At 37.5% G+C, this 20,310-nt stretch overlaps 1 protein-coding gene across 1 annotated transcript; it reads left to right on the top strand.

Annotated features, from left to right (window-relative positions):
• The first annotated feature begins 7,965 nt into the window (after positions 1–7,965).
• Positions 7,966–19,796, top strand: kng1 (kininogen 1). The gene is made up of 7 exons (XM_036585924.1): positions 7,966–8,333; positions 8,504–8,620; positions 11,396–11,465; positions 11,953–12,128; positions 14,478–14,588; positions 15,681–15,779; positions 19,308–19,796. Exons 1-7 carry the CDS (start codon positions 8,136–8,138, stop codon positions 19,674–19,676), a joined length of 1,140 nt encoding a protein of 379 aa, XP_036441817.1. The 5' UTR covers positions 7,966–8,135; the 3' UTR covers positions 19,677–19,796.
• Positions 19,797–20,310: the final 514 nt, after the last annotated feature.

Raw genomic sequence — 20,310 nt, 5'->3', positions numbered from 1 at the left:
GCTAACCAATTACAAGCTAACTAAGCATAGGCTAACTAATCATAGGCTAACTAATTACAGGCTAACCAATTACAAGCTAACTAATTATAGGCTAACTAATCATAGGCTAACCAATTACAGGCTAACCAATTACAAGCTAACTAAGCATAGGCTAACTAATCATAGGCTAACCAATTACAAGCTAACTAATTATAGGCTAACTAATCATAGGCTAACCAATTACAGGCTAACCAATTACATGCTAACTAATCATAGGCTAACCAATCATAGGCTAGCCAATTACAGGCAAACCAATTACAAGCTAAATAATCATAGGCTAACCAATCACAGGCTAACCAATTACAAGCTAACTAATTATAGGCTAACCAATCACAGGCTAACCAATTACAAGCTAAATAATCATAGGCTAACTAATCACAGGCTACCCAATCACAGGCTAACCGATTACAAGCTAACTAAGCATAGGCTAACTAATCATAGGCTAACCAATTACAGGCTAACCAATTACAAGCTAACTAATTATAGGCTAACTAATCATAGGCTAACCAATTACAGGCTAACCAATTACATGCTAACTAAGCATAGGCTAACCAATCATAGGCTAACCAATTACAGGCTAACCAATTACAAGCTAAATAATCATAGGCTAACCAATCACAGGCTAACCAATTACAAGCTAACTAATTATAGGCTAACCAATCACAGGCTAACCAATTACAAGCTAAATAATCATAGGCTATCCAATCACAGGCTAACCAATTACAAGCTAACTAAGCATAGGCTAATTAATCATAGGCTAACCAATTACAAGCTAACTAATTATAGGCTAACTAATCATAGGCTAACCAATTACAGGCTAACCAATTACAAGCTAACTAATCATAGGCTAACCAATCATAGGCTAGCCAATTACAGGCTAACCAATTACAAGCTAAATAACCATAGACTAACCAATCACAGGCTAACCAATTACAAGCTAACTAATTACAGGCTAACCAATCACAGGCTAACCAATTACAAGCTAAATAATCATAGGCTAACCAATCACAGGCTAACCAATTACAAGCTAACTAATTATAGGCTAACCAATCACAGGCTAACCAATTACAAGCTAACTAATCATAAGCTAACTAATCACAGGCTAACCAATTACAAGCTAACTAATCACAAGCTAACTAATCACAGGCTAACCAATTACAGGCTAACCAATTACAAGCTAACTAATCATAGGCTAACTAAGCATAGGCTAGCCAATTACAGGCTAACCAATCACAGGCTAATAATCACATGCTAAATAATCATATACTAACAATCACTGGTGAAGTGATCAGGGTTAGGGTCATAGACTAACCAGTCACTATACAATCATCAACTAACCAATCATAGGTTAATCAATCACAAGCTATCCAATCATAGACTAACCAATTACAGGCTAAATGTAGACCAATTACAGGCTAACCAATTACAAGCTAAATAATCATAGGCTAACCAATCACAGGCTAACCAATTACACGCTAACTAATTATAGGCTAACCAATCACAGGCTAACCAATTACAAGCTAAATAATCATAGGCTAACAAATCACAGGCTAACCAATTACAAGCTAACTAAGCATAGGCTAACTAATCATAGGCTAACCAATTACAGGCTAACCAATTACAAGCTAACTAATTATAGGCTAACTAATCATAGGCTAACCAATTACAGGCTAACCAATTACAAGCTAACTAATCATAGGCTAACCAATCATAGTCTAGCCAATTACAGGCTAACCAATTACAAGCTAACTAATTATAGGCTAACCAATCACAGGCTAACCAATTACAAGCTAAATAATCATAGGCTAACCAATCACAGGCTAACCAATTACAAGCTAACTAATTATAGGCTAACCAATCACAGGCTAACCAATTACAAGCTAACTAATCATAAGCTAACCAATCACAGGCTAACCAATTACAAGCTAACTGATCACAAGCTAACTAATCACAGGCTAACCAGTTACAAGCTAACCAATTACAAGCTAACTAATCACAAGCTAACTAATCACAGGCTAACCAATTACAGGCTAACCAATTACAAGCTAACTAATCATAGGCTAACTAAGCATAGGCTAGCCAATTACAGGCTAACCAATTACAAGCTAAATAATCATAGGCTAACCAATCACAGGCTAACCAATTACAAGCTAACTAATTATAGGCTAACCAATCACAAGCTAACTAATCATAGGCTAGCCAATTACAGGCTAACTGATTACAAGCTAACTAATCACAGGCTAACCAATTACAAGCTAAATAATCATAGGCTAACTAATCATAGGCTAGCCAATAACAGGCTAACCATTTACAAGCTAACTAATCACAGGCTAACCAATCACAGGCTAACCAATTACAAGCTAACTAAGCATAGGCTAACTAATCATAGGCTAGCCAATTACAGGCTAACCAATTACAAGCTAACTAATCACAGGCTAACCAATCACAGGCTATCCAATTACAAGCTAATTAATCACAGGCTAACCAATCACAGGCTAACCAATCACACGATTACTGATTACAAGCTAACTAATTATAGGCTAACCAATCACAGGGTAACCAATTACAAGCTAAACGATCACAAGAGATAGAAATCTTTTATAGAACTATACTGTAATTTATTCTCATGCATGCTGACCGTTTTTATTGAGTGTTCCATAGTTTGCCAGCTTCACTCTCCATGGTAGCTGATGTATGATTTTCTGACAGTTTAAAAAGTTGGTGCCCAATTTTATCAGTCGGCTTTCAGCAGAGTTTATTACAGCACAACAGTTATCATGGCCAAAATACGGGAAACTGGAACTGCCCCCCATTTTTATTTCATAGATAAAAACATTGGAAATTTTAATGATATATTGACCACCAAACTGGAGCTGTCACCATTTTCATTTCAGAAATCTGGTCACCTTAAATTTTAAGCTAACTAATCACAGGCTGACCAATAGACCACTGTAGTCGTGCGTCATTCTGTAGTCCTCGTCATGCCCATATTAGGAACTCCAGGTTCTCTATGGCCAGAATGAATAGGGCTTTCGAAAATTCGCCTCTATCTCAAGCAGAAATAGATAAGTAAGCAATAGAACACCAGAGGGAGTGTCATCACGAAATAACATCACGGCTGTGATTTGGTCGCAGGCACAAGCTAGTTTCCTGTATTTTGGCCATAATAACTGCTGTGCTGTAATAATAAACTCTGCTGAAGGCCGACTGATGAAATGTTACTGGCAATAACACACTCCTCGAGTGTTCTACTGCTTTTATACAAGTTAAATAAATAAAGTAATAAATTAATAAACTGGGCCGTGAACGCGGCATTTAATATGTTTTAATGTTCGCAGTTCCTTCACCAAATTATAGTTCCTTAACGAGCAGCTTGTTGCTATGTCAGAGTAACGAACTCCGCCCACTCGTTGCACAGTCTGCTGTAAGCCTCGCCTTCTGAAGTGCGGACTGAGCTATAAAACTGCCACAATATCAGGTTCAGCTCAGTTTTGTCAGTTTTTGCCAGATCAGTATTAATGCTGTTTTGTTCCAGCCAGTCTGTAAAGCATCTTACAGCCCGTTTAGTTTGGCGAATGGTGTTGGGTTCATTTCTGGCTGATTCCAGGTTGTTTAGCTGTTCTTCTGTCACAGCTGCCGACTGAAAAGCTGCTCAGTGGTGACGACAGTTTGGGGATTTAGTGTCGTCTCATCTTCAGAGTCTGACCAAATTGGCTGTCGATCAAATGTGATCTTTAAAGTGTCCATTTTCTGTTTGTGGCAAAGTAAGAAGTAAAAACGCTCAAATGGCTTGAGCGTCTCCTACAGCTGTCAAAGTCGTTGCTTAGCAACGGTGCCTCAGCGGAGTGATACAGTGTTGTAAAAAGAAAGAATACTTTATGAGGTGGTGCTTAGGTCAGCGCGTGAGTGTGGTTCTCTCCTCACTCTGGGCTCCTATGCTTTCATATTTTTGTGCACAGCACGAGTAAGCATCATCAGGGGGTGGTAACATTGGTTGACTTATTTGCATAATGTCACCCACGCCTATAGCAGAGTTGAACCAGATGGGGCGCTGCAGAGGCGGAACTGACCACAATAACAATATTCTTTTCACAGTTTAGAAAGATACAGAGCCCCTAAGGGGCCATGGTTAAAAAAAACGTTAATGACATTGTGTTCCCTCGCAAAAAAATTGTGTTTCCTCGCAAATGTTTTGCATTACGATGCAAACAGTTTGCATTCTCTTGCAAAAGCTGTGCTTTGCTTAAGCTCAGAGATGAAGCAGCTCACTGAATTTTACGTTGATCTTGGATTGAAATATAAAGACATGGTGTCGCTTCTCAAAATCAAACATGATTTTGCTGTTAGTGACTCAAACTGAGACTGAGGGTCCTCGTACACTAAAAGCTACATTTACAGAGACCTGCAGAGAACAGTTGCTGAGTAAACTCAGCACCGACTGGTGAAGCTGGGAAAACAGCTTTTAACGTTAGCTACGCTAAAAAACAAAGCTCTAATGTAGGCATTGTCATTGGCCACCTCTGGTCCTACATTTGCTTGCTGTCTGATGAGCATATATTTTGCGAGGGAATGCAAAACATTTGCGGGGGAACGCAATGTCATTAACTTATCATTTTTACCACGGCCCCTTAGGGGCTCCGTAGAAAGATGTGTTCACATTTCAAGCAAGGCTGGTATATTTTATTATTACAGAGCAGTGCGTTTCAGCTGTTAATGAAAAAAAAGGTCCGAAGGGGGTCCGAACTTCGGGTAATGTGTCATACGACTGGACTGGTACTTTACACGACTCATGTAAAAGTCTGGGTTCAGTCCAGTTTCCAGTTCAGACCTTAGCCGGTTAAGAAAACTAATGTGAATTCAGCTGCATTTCACACAGACGCCTCTTCAAAACAGCTCCCACGTACTGTTTACTCAAACACATCATCCACCTACATACTCAAAACCCTCCCACTGATCAGCTGCACCTTCCTCCAGCTACGCGCTTCTCCCTCAGCATGGCATTAGGCTTTTTATAGCTTCATTAGCAAGACAGCTTTCATATTTGTAAGCAAGGTGTGAAATACAGGGGGTCCTGGGGGGTCTGGGACCTCCTGATTAACCTCGTGACCCCCTGAATGTCTCAAAGTCAAATTTTCTGGGAGTCCCTGAAAATAAACTTATGACGTTTTGCTGTCCGTTTGGGAAAAACAGACACTCCAATATAGATTCAGTGAAGCTCATTGTTTATCCGCTTCACCCACAATCAGCTTCTGTCTTTGGTGTTCTTAACTAACTACAGCTGCAGCACTGCTCTGCCTCAGGGTGGCGCTGTAGCAGACTGGTTCACCCAGTTGGTCCTTCATAGGCTAGAAACTGTAACTCTGCCCAGATTCCTCTGAAAAACTTTACAATGAGCTGCAGCAGATCTGTAAATCTGAAAACTCACCCAGTTTCCCAAGAGTTTGGAGTGAAGAGTGACTGTTCCTCATTTCTCACACTGAAGACAGAAGAGGAGACGAGGAAGATCTCAGTTACTGTGAGGAAGAGCGCAGAACCGCACTAGAACAGAGACTCTACAGAAGAGGAGACGAGGAAGATCTCAGTTACTGTGAGGAAGAGCGCAGAACCGCACTAGAACAGAGACTCTACAGAAGAACAGCTGATAAACCAGACATTTACTGACATTGAAGCATCAGCGCTGCTATGGAGAGAGAGAGTTAGCAGACAGACAACATGAGACCCATGAATACCAGGGGGTGTTTCAGACACTGTAAGGATGTAAACAGGGCTATGTTTGAAATTTCCTCAAGAACTCATTGTAAAACCATCAACATCATTACCAGTTAACATATACTGACCTTCTGAGTCATAATAAAACTGATTTGCGGCCGATAGATCAGCTGCTCCCATTCGGCCTCTTAAAAAGTGCTTTTACAAAGTTCTTAAAATTTCTTTTTAACATATCTTGGTGATATATTGACTATAAATAGGATTTCTTGTTTTAACTTTAAAAAAAGGAAATAACTAACCTCATCGCAGAGTGAGTTAAAGGGGAATTCCACCCATTTTTTATATTTTTGCTCAGTCATTTACTAAATAATGTTATTCGGACTGGTTTGGTGTGAAATGGTTCAGATGTCTTTACAATATAGACATTTTATTTACTATCCAAAACCACCAGTGAACCTACACGAGTCTTCTGAGTTTATATGGAATGTTGATGATGGAAAATCTGAAATAATAAGTTTTCTTTGGGGACTATTTTGCCTCACAACACCCTACATGTTATGTATCCCTCCACTATGGATGGAGTTTAAGGCCAAAATCTTTTCAAAACTATCATAAAACAGTGTCTCAGTCATCAGGCAGTGAATTCATAACCATTTCATGTAGTAAATTTCTGTGAGGGAGCTTTCAGAGGTGGATGTCTGGTTCCTATCACCACCACTGTGAACAGTTCTGACTCGGTATGTTTCTCTAGAACGGAGCGTTTCACACCAAACCACTCTGAACGACTCTGTTCGCATCTTAACCATTTTATTATACAGAAAATTGGTGAAAAAATGTTTGCTTGTTTTCTAATATTTTTCTTTTGTATTTTTAGATTTGTACCTCAGCCTAAAAGGTGCTATAGACAGTTGGCCAGTGTCCTAGACACAGATTAAGCCCAAGCCTAGAATAATATTAATTTTTAATGGTGATTTACACGTTAGCACTGCAATTTAGTCCAAGACTAAGCTTAATCTACAGCGCTGTTTACATCTTAACCATTTAGTTATGCTAAAAATTTGAAAAATGGGTGGAATTCCCCTGAAAACAAAACAATAATCTATATCTTACATTCTGCTAACTTATTATTTGGAGTTAAATAACTTACACTTTTGAGCAAAAAACATCAAATCATTTACTATACAGTGTTATTATTATGGCTGCTGGGATTTGATCCTCTTTAATTTGCTCAGTAGAACTTTGATGCCGTTTTTATTTGATTATGGTAGATTTTTTTACTCTCTCTGCCACAAACAACACTAAGAGAGCAATGCGTAAAGCCTCTTGCTTGATACAACCTGTAAAACACAGTAAAATATGAATAAACCTCAGTTTTTATTCAATGTACATAACAGTATGTGGACCTACAGTGTGAAATACGCTTCGTTTTGTAGATGGTGCAAAAAAATAAGTTCTGGGAAGAGCTTTAGAGGCCCGGGTGGATTTTGGAGAAGCGGCCCAGGGGTCAAAGGACAAAGAGTGGTTTTAGTTACACATTGGCTGTGTTTACCCATCCAAAGTCTTTGGAAAGAGCTGAACCGATGCTGATACTGAATCTGCGGCCTTTCTGTTGTTTTGAATAGGCAGCAGTGTTAAACGTGCAGAATGACACAGAATTACAGAAATTAGTTTGAAAAATTAAGCTTATTTAAGAAGTCCTAGGTATACAGGAACATTTTGCCGTCTCATCGTGACATTTTACCTCCGTTACCTCAGTATTGTAGGCCTACGTGACCTTTTAACCTGAAAAAGTCTGAGATGAGTCAGACATAACATCAACACAAGTGACTAATAGTTGCATGCTATGATAATGTAATAATATTAAAGGTGCACTCCACCTATTTCCACCCTGATCTGTATCTGCCGCACCGATAGCGCATGATTGATCACCACAGATGATAATTTCGATGTGCCTTCCTGAACTCAAAATAACAGAAAACCTGTTAATACTCTTATAACAGAAGTCAATGGGCAGCTGCTTCAGTGTCTGCCCATTCGTTTCTATTATATGTTTTGATTTAACCGATTTTCTTGGGGTTTCTTTCGCGTTCCACACGTAGAGATTAGGTTGGACTACACCTTTAATGTGTGACAGCACTCTGACCCCAAATGGGAGGCATTATTGATTAAAAAAAAAATGTGTGGGTTGGGGAATGAGCAAACATTTGCACTGTATCCAGTGAGTGACTGCATGCCTCGGTGCATTGACTCCGGGGGAGGTAGACTGGGTTACTTTAGCTATATAACGGACGGTCAGTCGTTAGAGAGAGCGAAGAGTGCAGCAGGGGCAGCGCCGACCCCCTTCATCTGCCCAAAGCAGCTCCAGAGACGTCCATGAGGTCGGAATAATGAAAGGAGACAGGATTTGTGCTCTTTTCGCCCTGACGTGGCTTTTCTACGTGGGATCACACGGCCAGGAGGAGGCCAGGCTTCAGTGCGGTGACAAAAGTGTGTTCGACGTCGTAGATTTTGCCCTTTTAGAGCACAATAAAGACTTAACTGCTGGAAGTCAGCTGGCTCTGTATCAAGTCCTGGGGGCTACGAAGGTCAGCTCAATCTGTTCTAACTTGTACAAGGACTTTTTCACATGTTTACTTGTATTTATGGCAGTTTGAGAACCTGCAGCTGCTCAGTGCGGCTTCTAACTTTAGAAGTATTTTCCTTTTTTCGCATTTTCTTTAAGCAAATCAACATCCAGCACTTTTCTCACAAGCAGGCCCAGAATGAAACTGATGAAATCATGTCAGTGCACTTCACAGCGAGGGAGTCCGACTGTCTAGCAGGCGGAGACAAAGTGTGGCACCAATGTGACTACCTGCAGGACCACTCTAAGGTAAGTGAAAAATTGTTTTAGCTAATTTAAAAGGAAATTTCTGCATAATTCAGTGTGTGAGATGTAAACAGAGAGATTCAGAGTGGTTTGGTGTGAAATGGTTCAGATGTCTTTACAGTGGTGGTGATAGGAACCAGGGGTCGCCATGACTACAACACAAATATAGACATTTTATTTACTATCCAGAACCACCAGTGAACCTACACGAGTCTTCTGAGTTTATATGGAATGTTGATGATGGAAAATAGTGGAAAATCTGCAATAATAAGTTTTCTTTGGGGACTATTTTGCCTCACAAAGCCCTGCATATTACGTATCCCTCCACCATGAATGGAGTTTAAGGCCAAAATCTTCTCAAAGCTATCTAAAGACAGTGTCTCAGTCATCAGGCAGTGAATTCATAACCATTTCATGTAGTAACTTTCTGTGAGGGAGCTTTTAGAGGTGGACGTCTGGTTCCTATCACCACCACTGTGAACAGTTCTGACTCGGTAAGTTTCTCTAGAACGGAGCGTTTCACACCAAACCACTCTAAAGGACTGGTTAAATCTATATAATTAAGCAGAAATTTTAAGAAATTGGTGGAATTCCCTTTTAAAAATCTAAAGGTTGCATTAATTACAACAAACACGTTAAGTTTTCTTTGGGGACTATTTTGCTTCACAGCACCCTGCATATTATGTATCCCTCCACCATGAATGGATTCTAAGACCAAAATCTTCTCAAAACTATCGTAAAACAATGTCTCAGTCATCAGGCAGTGAATTCATAACTATTTCATGAGATGGACGTCTGGTTCCTATCACCACCACTGTGAACAATTCTTACTCGGTATGTTTATCTAGAACAGAGCGTTTCACACCAAACCACTCTGAACCACTCTGTTTACATCTTAACCACTTAATTATGCTGAAAATTGGTAAAAAAACTGGTGGAATTCCCATTTAACCTGTTAATTTTGCGAGTTTTCTATTTATTATTTTCCTTTGTATTTGTATATTTGTACCTCAGCCTAAAAGGTGCTATAGAAACATATGGCCAGTGGCCTAGGCACAGATTAAGCCCAAGCCTAGAATAAAATTAATTTTTAATGGTGATTCACACTTTAGTACTGCAATTTAGTCTAGTAAGACTAGGCTTAATCCACAGTACTGCACAAAACTCTTAGGCACCAAATTATTTATCCAGGCACTGTGTGTGTTTTTGCTTGTATATTTTCAAGGTTAAGTGACCCTTATTAGTCCCACAACAAGGAAATTTCACCTCCACATTTTAACCCATCCGTGCAGTGAAACACCACATACACACTAGTGAGCACACACACTAGGGGGCAGTGAGCACACTTGCCCGGAGTGGTGGGCAGCGCTATCCACAGTGCCCAGGGAACAGTTGGGGGTTGGGTCACTTCAGTCATGTACTGTTGGCTCAGGGAATCCAACCGGCTACCTTCCAGTCACAGGGCTGGTTCCCTAACCTCCAGCCCACGACTGCCCCCTATATAACATTAAAGGGAGCATATAAGGTAAAATCCAGTTTTACCTGCTTTTGTGACATCAGAGAGTTGTGATGTAGTATGCGAACATTATTAAAGTTTCAGATTGTAACGGTCCAGACCGTCCATACATGGAAACTAAACTGTGAACTCATAGTTTCTGTGATGTCACAAAAACCAACATATTTACATACATACACCTATGCAACCCACATCAATTTGGCCCCGCCCATTTACGTTACAGTTACAATGAGTGTTTCAGCCCAGACTGCTTTTTGAACCAGGCAGCCAATCAGAACAGAGCTCATTTACATACAGTCATATGCAAAAGTTTGTGCACCCCTGGTCAAATTCCATGTTATTGTTGTTTTTCTGAGTGTAAATAAGCTACACATCCTCAATGTGTTTATTTGCTGAATTTAAACATAAAATGTCGGCTGTGCAAAAGTTTTGGCACATTTTATATTTTGTGTGTTTTTTCCCAAATATGTTAAACAAGTGAATAGAAATTATGCACTAACATTTACAGAAACATGCCATTTTTGAGTCTGTTCTCTGTAAAGGGTGTGTTAACTTATTTTCACCTAGAAAACCAATAAAACAAAAGTAAATAATGGTCACAAATGAACTATGGCTGTTTTTGGTACACAGAACCACATACACAAAAAGTAACAAGAAAATCTTATATAAAAAAAGTGGTTAAAAAATAGCTAGACTTTATTATTATATTACTTTATATTGTTTATCCTGACTTTATTATATACAACTTATTACATACTGAGGTTTATTATTCAGTAACTGCAGGGACGTCATTGCAAACTGACTGAGCTGTTCTTAGATTATAGAAGTGTGTAATAAAACTTTGGGCTCTGGCCATTTAAGGGGTCAATGAGGGGCTGATTAGATGAACTAGGTATTGTATGATCACTACAAATAACACTGAGCTTGGAAATGTTTTGAAATGTTTGGAAATACAAATTATTTGAATAATATTAATTGTAATAATAATTGTATTGCAATGATATTACAAATTATTGTAATAATATTAATAAAATATTATTTTTCTAAACAATAAACTTACACTTATTGCTCCGATAAACATATTTATACATATATATATTTTTTGTGCAGCACCGTATATCTAGGAAACCAGCACAAATGTTTTGCTCTTATTATTATAATCATTATTATTATTATTATTATTATTATTATTATTATTATTGCTACTATTGCTCTATTTTAAATGGCTGTTTTGGGTCATGTTTAATATTTTCATTCCTCAGCCGCTCCGTATCTGTCACACAAAGGTCCTGCTGAAAGAAACAAATGAGCTCCTCTCACACGAGTGTTCAGGTATGTTATGAGCGCAGATCTGTGTTTAACCTTCATATATGAGGCTGTTTCTTAATCTCACTTCATTATGGCCTTAATAACGAGGTTGATTTGCATAAATGCGTCATTCATTTCAAGCTGTTATTATATTATACTATGCTCTGTCCCTTTAAAGCTTATGTTAATTAAGCAATAGAACACGAGAGGGAGTGTGTTAGTGCGAAATAACATCACGGCTGTGATGATCTACGGTGACCAAATCACAGCCGTGATGTTATTGGTGATAACAGGCTCCCTCTGTGTTCTACTGCTTTTATACAACAGTTAACAGTTCTTACAGCTGCTGTTACTTTATTCCTACTTTTGTATGTTACATCAGTTTTAATGAAACATTTTAAGTGACTATAGTATCATATATAAATATAGCTATGAATAAATAACACTATTATTGTTATTGTTGTTGTTATTATGATGATTATCACACAGATGTTTTCCGCTCTCCCCTCAGTGGAGCCGCCTGTAATTGCTGACCCGCGTCCGCCGTGTCTGGGCTGCCCCATCGACATCGACGTGGAGAGTGAGGATATCAGAGAGTCTCTGAGTTATTCTCTCTCCAAAGCCAATGTGGCGCACAACCACACGCACTTCTTCATCCTCAACACCGTCGACTCGGCAACCAGGCAGGCAAGTCGTCTTATAATAAAGGCGACAAGTTATTAATGCAAAACAATGAACTTTCACATGTAAAACCAGAATTCTAAGATCTTATAATTCAGGTTTTACTCAGTAGATGGAATTCATGGTTTTTCCCCATTCAGTTTCAATGTGGAGAGCAATTTTTTATCAGTATGAATCACATTTTTAACACTGTAATTCAATTTGTATGTAAAAGTTACACTGAGATGTTAAATTTCTTATTATTATTATCAAATTCTAATTGACTTCTTACTAGTGGAGGTGCTAAATGTAGCTTTATGCTAAAAACATGCTAAAATTTAGTTTTCACATGAAGGCTTAGCTTATCTTACATGTGGCAATTACAGTTTCAATGGAAAGAACTCAATTCAAACATATTAATCAGGTGAATCGCCATGTTAAAACTTAATTAATACGACACACTTGAAAAACATGGTTCTTCAAGGGTTCTTTAGTGATGAAAATGGTGCTATATAGAACCATCAACACTCAAAAAAGCATTAGCATGATTATAGAGTTCTTTGCATCATGAAATGGTTCTATATAGCACCAAAAAGGGTTCTTCTACTGGTACAGGCTTAACATTGTAACAATAGAAGAACCCTTTTGGGTGCTTTTCAAAAAGGTTCTGTATAGAACCATATACAACAGATTCTCCATCAATCTGAAGAACCTTTTCACGAAGCAAAGATCCCTTTAATCATGCGAATGGTTCATTCAGTGTTCGTGGTTCTATATAGAACCATTTTCTTTTCTTTTTTACAAGTGTAGTAAAAACTGTCCATTTCATTAAAATGAACTACTGTCTGTTATTAAAATGTGAATTTTACATTTTATATTTATACTTAGTTCAATCTGAATTCAGAGTATCTAGAAATATCTGGAGTAAAAATGTTTCGGAATAGAATAGAATAGAGTAAAATAATAACTGTTATAGAATAGAAAAGAGAATAGAATAAAATGGAATAGAATAATGCTGAATTAAACAGTAGAACAGAACAGAATATAATAAAAGATAATAGAGTAGAACTCAATAAAATAGACCAGAATTGAAAGAAATAGAACAGAATAGAGTAAAATAGAATATTTTCACATCAGAAGTTTACATTTTGTATTTATACTTCGTTCAATCTAAATTCTGAATATCTAGAAATATCTTGAGTAGAAATGTTTCAGAATAGAATAAAATAGAACAGAATCGAATAGGAAAAGGAATAAAACAAAATAGAATAAAACAATAGAATCAAAATGTTTTAGAATAGAATAGAGTAAAATAACTGTTACAGAAGAGAAAAGATAGAATAGAATAAAATGGAATAGAATAATGAATTAAACACAGTAGAACAGAATAGAAAGTAATAAAAGATAATGGAGTAGAACTCAATTGAATAGAACAGAATTAAAAGAAATAAAATAGAACAAAATAGAGTAAAACAGAATATTTTAACAGAATTTTACATTCCGTATCCTTATTTAGTTCAATCTGAATTCTGAATATCTAGAAACGTCTGGAGTAAAAATGTTTCAGAATAGAGTAAAACAGGAATAAAACGGAGTAGAAAAGAACAGAATATAATAAAAGATAATAGAGTAAAATAGAACAGAACAGAATTGAATAGAATGGAGCAAAACAAAATAGAACAAAAAATAGAATAAAATTGTTTTAGAATAGAATAGAGTAAAATGATAACTGTTATAGAATAGAAAAGATAGAACAGAATAAAATGGAATAATGTTGAATAACAGAGTAGAATTCAATAAAATAGAACAGAATTGAAAGAAATAGAACAGAATACAATAAAATAGAATATTTTCACATTAGAATGTTACATATTTATACTTAGTTCAATCTGAATTCTGAATATTTAGAAATATTTAGAGTAAAAGTGTTTCAGAATAGAATAGAATAGAACAGAACTGAATAAAAAGGAACAAAATAGAAGAAAACAATAGAGTGAAAATGCTTTAGAATAGAATAGAGTAAAATAATAACTGTTATAGAAAAGACAGAACAGAATTAAATGGAATAGAATAATGTTGAATAACAGAATTGAAAGAAATAGAACAGAATAGAATTCTGAATGGAATTCAGATTGGTTCAATCTGAATTCCAAATATCTAGAAACTTCATTCTGCAGCTGGAGCTTGTTTCAGTTTTAGTTGTAGATATTAACATGTTTTTAGTTCGTATTTCAGCTGAATGGCCTCAAGGTTGATTCTTTAGACAGATTTGTTTTGATTGGTCACTGACCGCAGTGGCCTCACCGTGTACACAGTCTGCTCTGAGTTCACTGTAAAGGGAATCAATGCGGTGCTCCGTGTCTGTGTGCTTTTCAGGTGATCGCCGGGTTCAGATATCGTCTACGGTTCGACATGCTGAAGAGCAACTGCAGCAAATCTGAATTCAAAGAAGTGACCGAGGAATGCCACGCAGACGAGAACGAAAAGGTAAACCTGGAAATGAGACACTTTTCACATAATACATAAAATAATGTTGTAAACATTGTTATTAACGTTCACTCTAAAGTCTGTACATAAAAACTAATCTAAGTTATACGCTGAATAGAACAGAAAGGAACAGAATAGAATGGAGTAAGACAAAATAGAATAAAACAGTAGAGTAAAAATGTTTTAGAATAGAATGGAGTAAAATAATTTAATAAAACTGTTACAGAACAGAATAGAAGAGATAGAACGGAATAAAATAATGTAGAATAAAACAGAATATAACAAAATAGAAAGTAATAAGACCTAGTAGAGTAGAATGCAATAAAATAGAACAGAATTGAGTAAAATAGAATATAATTCAATAGAAAGAAATAAACTAGAACCTAATAGAATAAAATAGAATAATATAGAATAAAACACAACAAAACAGAATAGAACAGAGTGTATCACCATAATAGAAAGCAATACAATAAAAAATAATACAATCAAATAGAGTCAATAGAAAACTATAGAATAGAAAGCAAAATAGAAAAGAGTAGAATATAGTAAAACAGAATGAAGTAGAATAGAATAGAATAGAAAAGAAAAGAAAACAATAAACCAGAATAAAAAAGAATGGAACTAAATAGAATAAAATGCAATAAAATAGAATTGATAGAAATAAAATAGAACCTAACAGATCAAAATAGAGTAATGTAAAATAGAATACAACAGAATAGAATAGAAAAGAAAAGAAAACAATAAACCAGAATAAAAAAGAATGGAACTAAATAGAATAAAATGCAATAAAATAGAATTGAAAGAAATAAAATAGAACCTAACAGATCAAAATAGAGTAATGTAAAATAGAATACAACAGAATAGAACACAATAGAAAAGAATAGAATATAAATATAATAGAATGCAATACAGGAGTAAAGAAAATAATAGAATGGAAAAAAATAGAATAGAATAGAATAGAATAGAATAGAAAGCTAAACAGACTAGAGAAGAGTAGAATATAGTAAAAAGTATTTAAGCAAAAAATATTTTCACAGTATAAATAAACACTTTGGTAAATAAACTCAAACATTCTGTGTGTATTTTGTTTAGACGTACATCAACTGCAACTCCACTGTCGATGTCGCCCCCTGGAGGCACGAGATGCCAGAGACGCACGTGCAGTGTGCACCAGGCCTGTTACCGGGAACGGTGAGGCTTTACGATTCACTTTCAACACCTCAATCAATATTAAACAGGGACGCACGATCGGAATCGGCCTGGACCCGAATCTGATTTTTGCTCCAAACATGCAATTATCAATAATGCAGTTGCACTGCAGTGATGCAATTATCACTGCAGTTTTATGAAGTGATTAACTTAAGGCAGATGCACCTTCAGCCCCAGTGACGTCACGTGCACGTGCACTCTCTGCCACAACGGCAGAAGCAGCACAACGGCACGGTAACATTTGGCCGCTGCTGCTTAGCGACATCATCACTTAGTCCATTTTTCGTCCATAACACAGCTGGAGAGTTACATTTAATGTACCTCCCTGCAGAAAAAAATCATAGAACCCATTAAAAGTGTCTGGTTCCTGGTGGTTTTCAGTGGTCGCGGGTTGATATCACAGTGTAAAGGACTCTGATGGTTTAATCAGGTCTTCTGGGATTGATTCCACATACATTTGATCGTTTCCTAATGGCCTCTAAAACCATCAGGTTTTATTCCTAACGGCCCTGCAAACACAGTTACGCTGTGACATCGTACTGTTTCGGTGCCCACAGCGTCGTCTGCTTGATGCTCTCTACATTGTCACACGACACGTTGTAACAACGTTGAGACAGCAAAAGTAATCAGTACCACGTTGACTGTATGTTGTCAGAGCCTCCTAGAATCCTTAATGAGTTCTATTTTAATCAATATTACAGTTTTTAATCACCGGTTCTGATCGTCTTCAGCTTGGCTTTCATGAGTTTCAGTAGCCTTTTTTTTCTGCGAATAAACCCGACATTCATGTCTGATCACTGCGGTAGGTTTTATATTTAATTACCCTATTATCAGTATGGCAACGTCATTAATAGGCTGGCGGTGCATGTCTGCAGCATTTGTGCTGTATTTGACTGCTTCTGCTACAGCTGCACCAAAATATTGTAGCATAATGAAACACGACCCACTAAACAGCCAGTCGCCCGGTTCTTTCAGTGAAGAACTTCATCTGACTCGCTATTTAAACAGGCTGACGAAGTTTTACCCATTAAACTACATACCGTTGTTAATACTGTTAACTGTCGCCCCGTTTTTGCCCGAAACAGCCTATCCAAAGTAAAAGCAGCACTGTTCTTACATACTTTGAGCTACCGTCATGATTTTGGTCAACACCCTCAAGATTATTTCCCATCGGTCAGAATAACTGAGTCTAGAATGGAGGAGTTCATTTCCGTCTGACTCATAGATCTCTAAACTGATCTCTGACTCTTGCCCTGTTACCGCATGTTTGGATTATTATGTCTCTGAGCATTGAGGCTTTGAAGGTTTGCTGGCGTTTGCTCATTCGGTACTTATGTAATTATGTAAATGAGACGATTGTAAATGCTGTGAATAACGGATCATAAAATAGTTTGTGGGAATTGAATCCTCAGATTTCAAGCTTTCTAACGGTTTACTGCAGCACCGCATTGCAGGACGATTAGGCTACGTTCACAGGTTGAAGTGGCACAAATCCGATTTTTTGCCCTAATGTGACTCAGATCAGATGTTTTCAGGGCTGTGTGGACACAAAAATCTGATCTTTTCAAATCTGACCTGAACCACCTTCATATGTGGCCCTAGATCGGATACGTATCTGATTCGTGGCCGTGTGACCTTAATGTGACGCTCAGATCGGAATTCATGTGCTTTTTTTCCACTGCGCCATCATTCAGCGTTACCATGGCAGCAGCGCCGAACAGAAGTTAAAGCCTGTAAACGGTGGAAAAGCAGCTCATCTCACCTTTTTCTCCTTCGTCTCGCTCTAATAATGAAGCTGAGAGCTGATCAGAGTTAATGATCTTCTCAGCGAAGCTCGTTCTGCTCGTTAGTTTGTGCTGATGATGAACGTGATTCATTCACGTGACGTTACTGAGTAGGATGAGCTCATGAGGGTCATTTCAGGACGCCGGTTCATCACTTTAATGACAGATTTGAGTCACTTACCTAAACGAGTGTGAACCATCGTGTCAGAGAGATCGGATTCGAGCAAAAAATCGGATTTGAGCAACGAGGCTTGTAATGTGAAGGCAGCCTTTGATGCATAAAAATGATGTATAATAGACTAGAAGTAAATGCTCTGATGAAAGTGTGCCGGTACTGGAACAGCGATCCAGATAAGGTTAATAGAAAGTGCTGGGAATGTTATTGTGTGTGTCATTTAACCCGCATAGAGCGAAAAAGGCTAGTTTGTCTGTAAAGGAATCTGCAACAAGAATTCCTGGTATTATAGTGATAGTTTGGCAAAAAGTCAAATTTACACTATTTTCTCCATTAAACCAAATGTAGTCGATCAGGCACCATCTTTAATTTTGCACTTGAGGCTACAGCAGCTAACAAGTAATAGTAGCTTATAGCTCGCCAATTAGCTCGGCTAAATCAGCCTCAAAGCAGGTGGAGGTGTTCAGTATTTCTAATAGACTTGATTATGTGGTTTCTGACACTGTATGGACTAAAGTACATTAGCTTGCACTGCAGCTTCTGTTACTTGTTAGCTACATTGGCCTTGTAGCTCCAGTGCTAAAACTCAAGAAGTGAACTTCAGATGTCAAATCCATTGCAGTTCATACTGCAATACATTCTAAAAACATGTATTTCAGAATATTTTGCCATCTTAACCAAATATATTTTAAAATGCACTTATTATAAAATGTATGTGGAAATATTACACATAGAAATGTACCACAAAAATAAATGTATGTCAATGTTTTTATCAAATATATGAAAATATCCAAATTCCTGTCTGATGCGCTTCACGGTCTGATACCTTTAGAAATGAGTTTGTGTTCCAGTATCTTCATTTTAAATATGATCAAATGATCCTTTATCAGGACAGAAGCGAGTGTTGTGGGTATTGATACTCTGTGAAAATGCAGTTATGATCTGATATCTTGTTTATGTGAAATACATTGTGTGTGAGAGTCTGACTGCAGACGTACATGGTTAATGTAAAGTACAGTGCAGATCACTGAAGTCGGTACGTTTAGTTACATCTGGAACCTTCATTACAGCAACTGAACACAGATAATAACTAATACTAATAAATGCATTTTGAAAATATATTTAACCAGTACATTTTTTTGGCCATTATCATACATTGCAAATATATATTTGGAATATATCGCTGTTGTCGGAAGAAAACCTTGTATCTCCAAAACGGTAACTTTACAGGAGAAGGAAAAAACCTACTCTACTTTCAGTGTAAGTCAATGGAACCAGACTTTTCTCCAAGTGATTTTGGGCCGTTTCTTTTGGTCCATTCTTCATGAAATTTACACACAATGTAAAGAACAACAGGCATTTTCAAATTATGTCAAAAACGGAAAAACGTCAAAAATGGAGATAGAAGGATTTCTTCCGACAGCAGTGATATTGTTTTTCCATATGGATTGGCTGACCAACTACATTTGAGTGTAAATTAGATTTTTGGCCAAACTATCACTGTAATATCTGCCTTGTTGGTGTATGATGCTGAGAATCTGTTCGTTTCAGAGGTTCGTGGTGAGGAGACGTCCTCCAGGCTGGTCTCCTTTGAGGAACATCCACAACTTTGTAGCTGTGACTCCAACTAAGCCACCTAAGAAAGACGATTCCTCAGAAGAATCCCAGGAAGGCAAAGCGCCCACCGGTGCCCCCACAGCAGAAGACCAAAACCCAGCTCCGCCTACAGGTCCCCCGCCACCACCAAAGCCCCCCCGCCCGGACCCCCCAGCCATCCCCACTGCTTCCACCAGCTGCCCCAGCAAACCCTGGAAGGCGTTCAACCCCATCATCGCCAGCCCTCCACGTCCACGTCCACCTCCACCTCCCCCCAAAAACAAAACAGAGAGGAGCCTCAGCAACGCAGATCTGTTAGCGTGAGTGTGTAATAAAGTCCTACGAGATCTGAGACACGGAATCTGTAGTTTTCCCTCCACGGTCCATCGTCCAGCTTCAAATTCCTTCTTCTGTTATGGAATACTGAATAAAGTGTTGTTGTCATGTCTGTGTACTTATTACGCAACATTACAGTAACGCAGGATATATTATTAAGCACTGCAGTAGTGAAACGGCTTCTATTCTGCATTGTTTTTTCATTACAAATGATATTATAAGCATAAAACTTTGAATCTTTCAAATATTTACATGAATTTACAATTTTCTTAGTGTCCATCGCTCTTTTGCTTTAGTAACAGTGTGCACTTGAGCTCACACGACTCAGATCACTAACAGCGACAAAAGAAATGCAGAAAAGTAACCAAAATCTAACACTGTAGGTGAATGTGGGTTCACTATTTGGCAAAGAACAGGTCACAGTTGCCCTTTTTATCAATGTGTTTTAACTGTTATTATTGATTTTTAAGGTATTTAAATTTTAAACCATTCATAAGTCTTCTTTTAAAGCGGTACTTAAGATTTGACCTTACTGGAGTATTAGTGAAATTGAACACTTGTACATTTGCACAGTTAATTTTCTTAAAAAAAAAAGACTTTTACGCCTTAAATTTTAATTTAG

The sequence above is a fragment of the Colossoma macropomum genome, unplaced genomic scaffold (assembly GCF_904425465.1).
Source record: "Colossoma macropomum unplaced genomic scaffold, Colossoma_macropomum, whole genome shotgun sequence".
Lineage (NCBI taxonomy): Eukaryota > Metazoa > Chordata > Actinopteri > Characiformes > Serrasalmidae > Colossoma > Colossoma macropomum.
This window is presented reverse-complemented; position numbering and strand designations above follow the sequence as displayed.

Coding starts and splice junctions, on each gene's coding strand:
- kng1 (XM_036585924.1), top strand. CDS start 8,136: ATGAAAGGAGACAGGATTTGTGCTCTTTTCGCCCTGACGTGGCTTTTC. Junction 8,334..8,503: donor AAGTCCTGGGGGCTACGAAG/GTCAGCTCAATC, acceptor TCTCACAAGCAG/GCCCAGAATGAAACTGATGA. Junction 15,780..19,307: donor CAGGCCTGTTACCGGGAACG/GTGAGGCTTTAC, acceptor TGTTCGTTTCAG/AGGTTCGTGGTGAGGAGACG.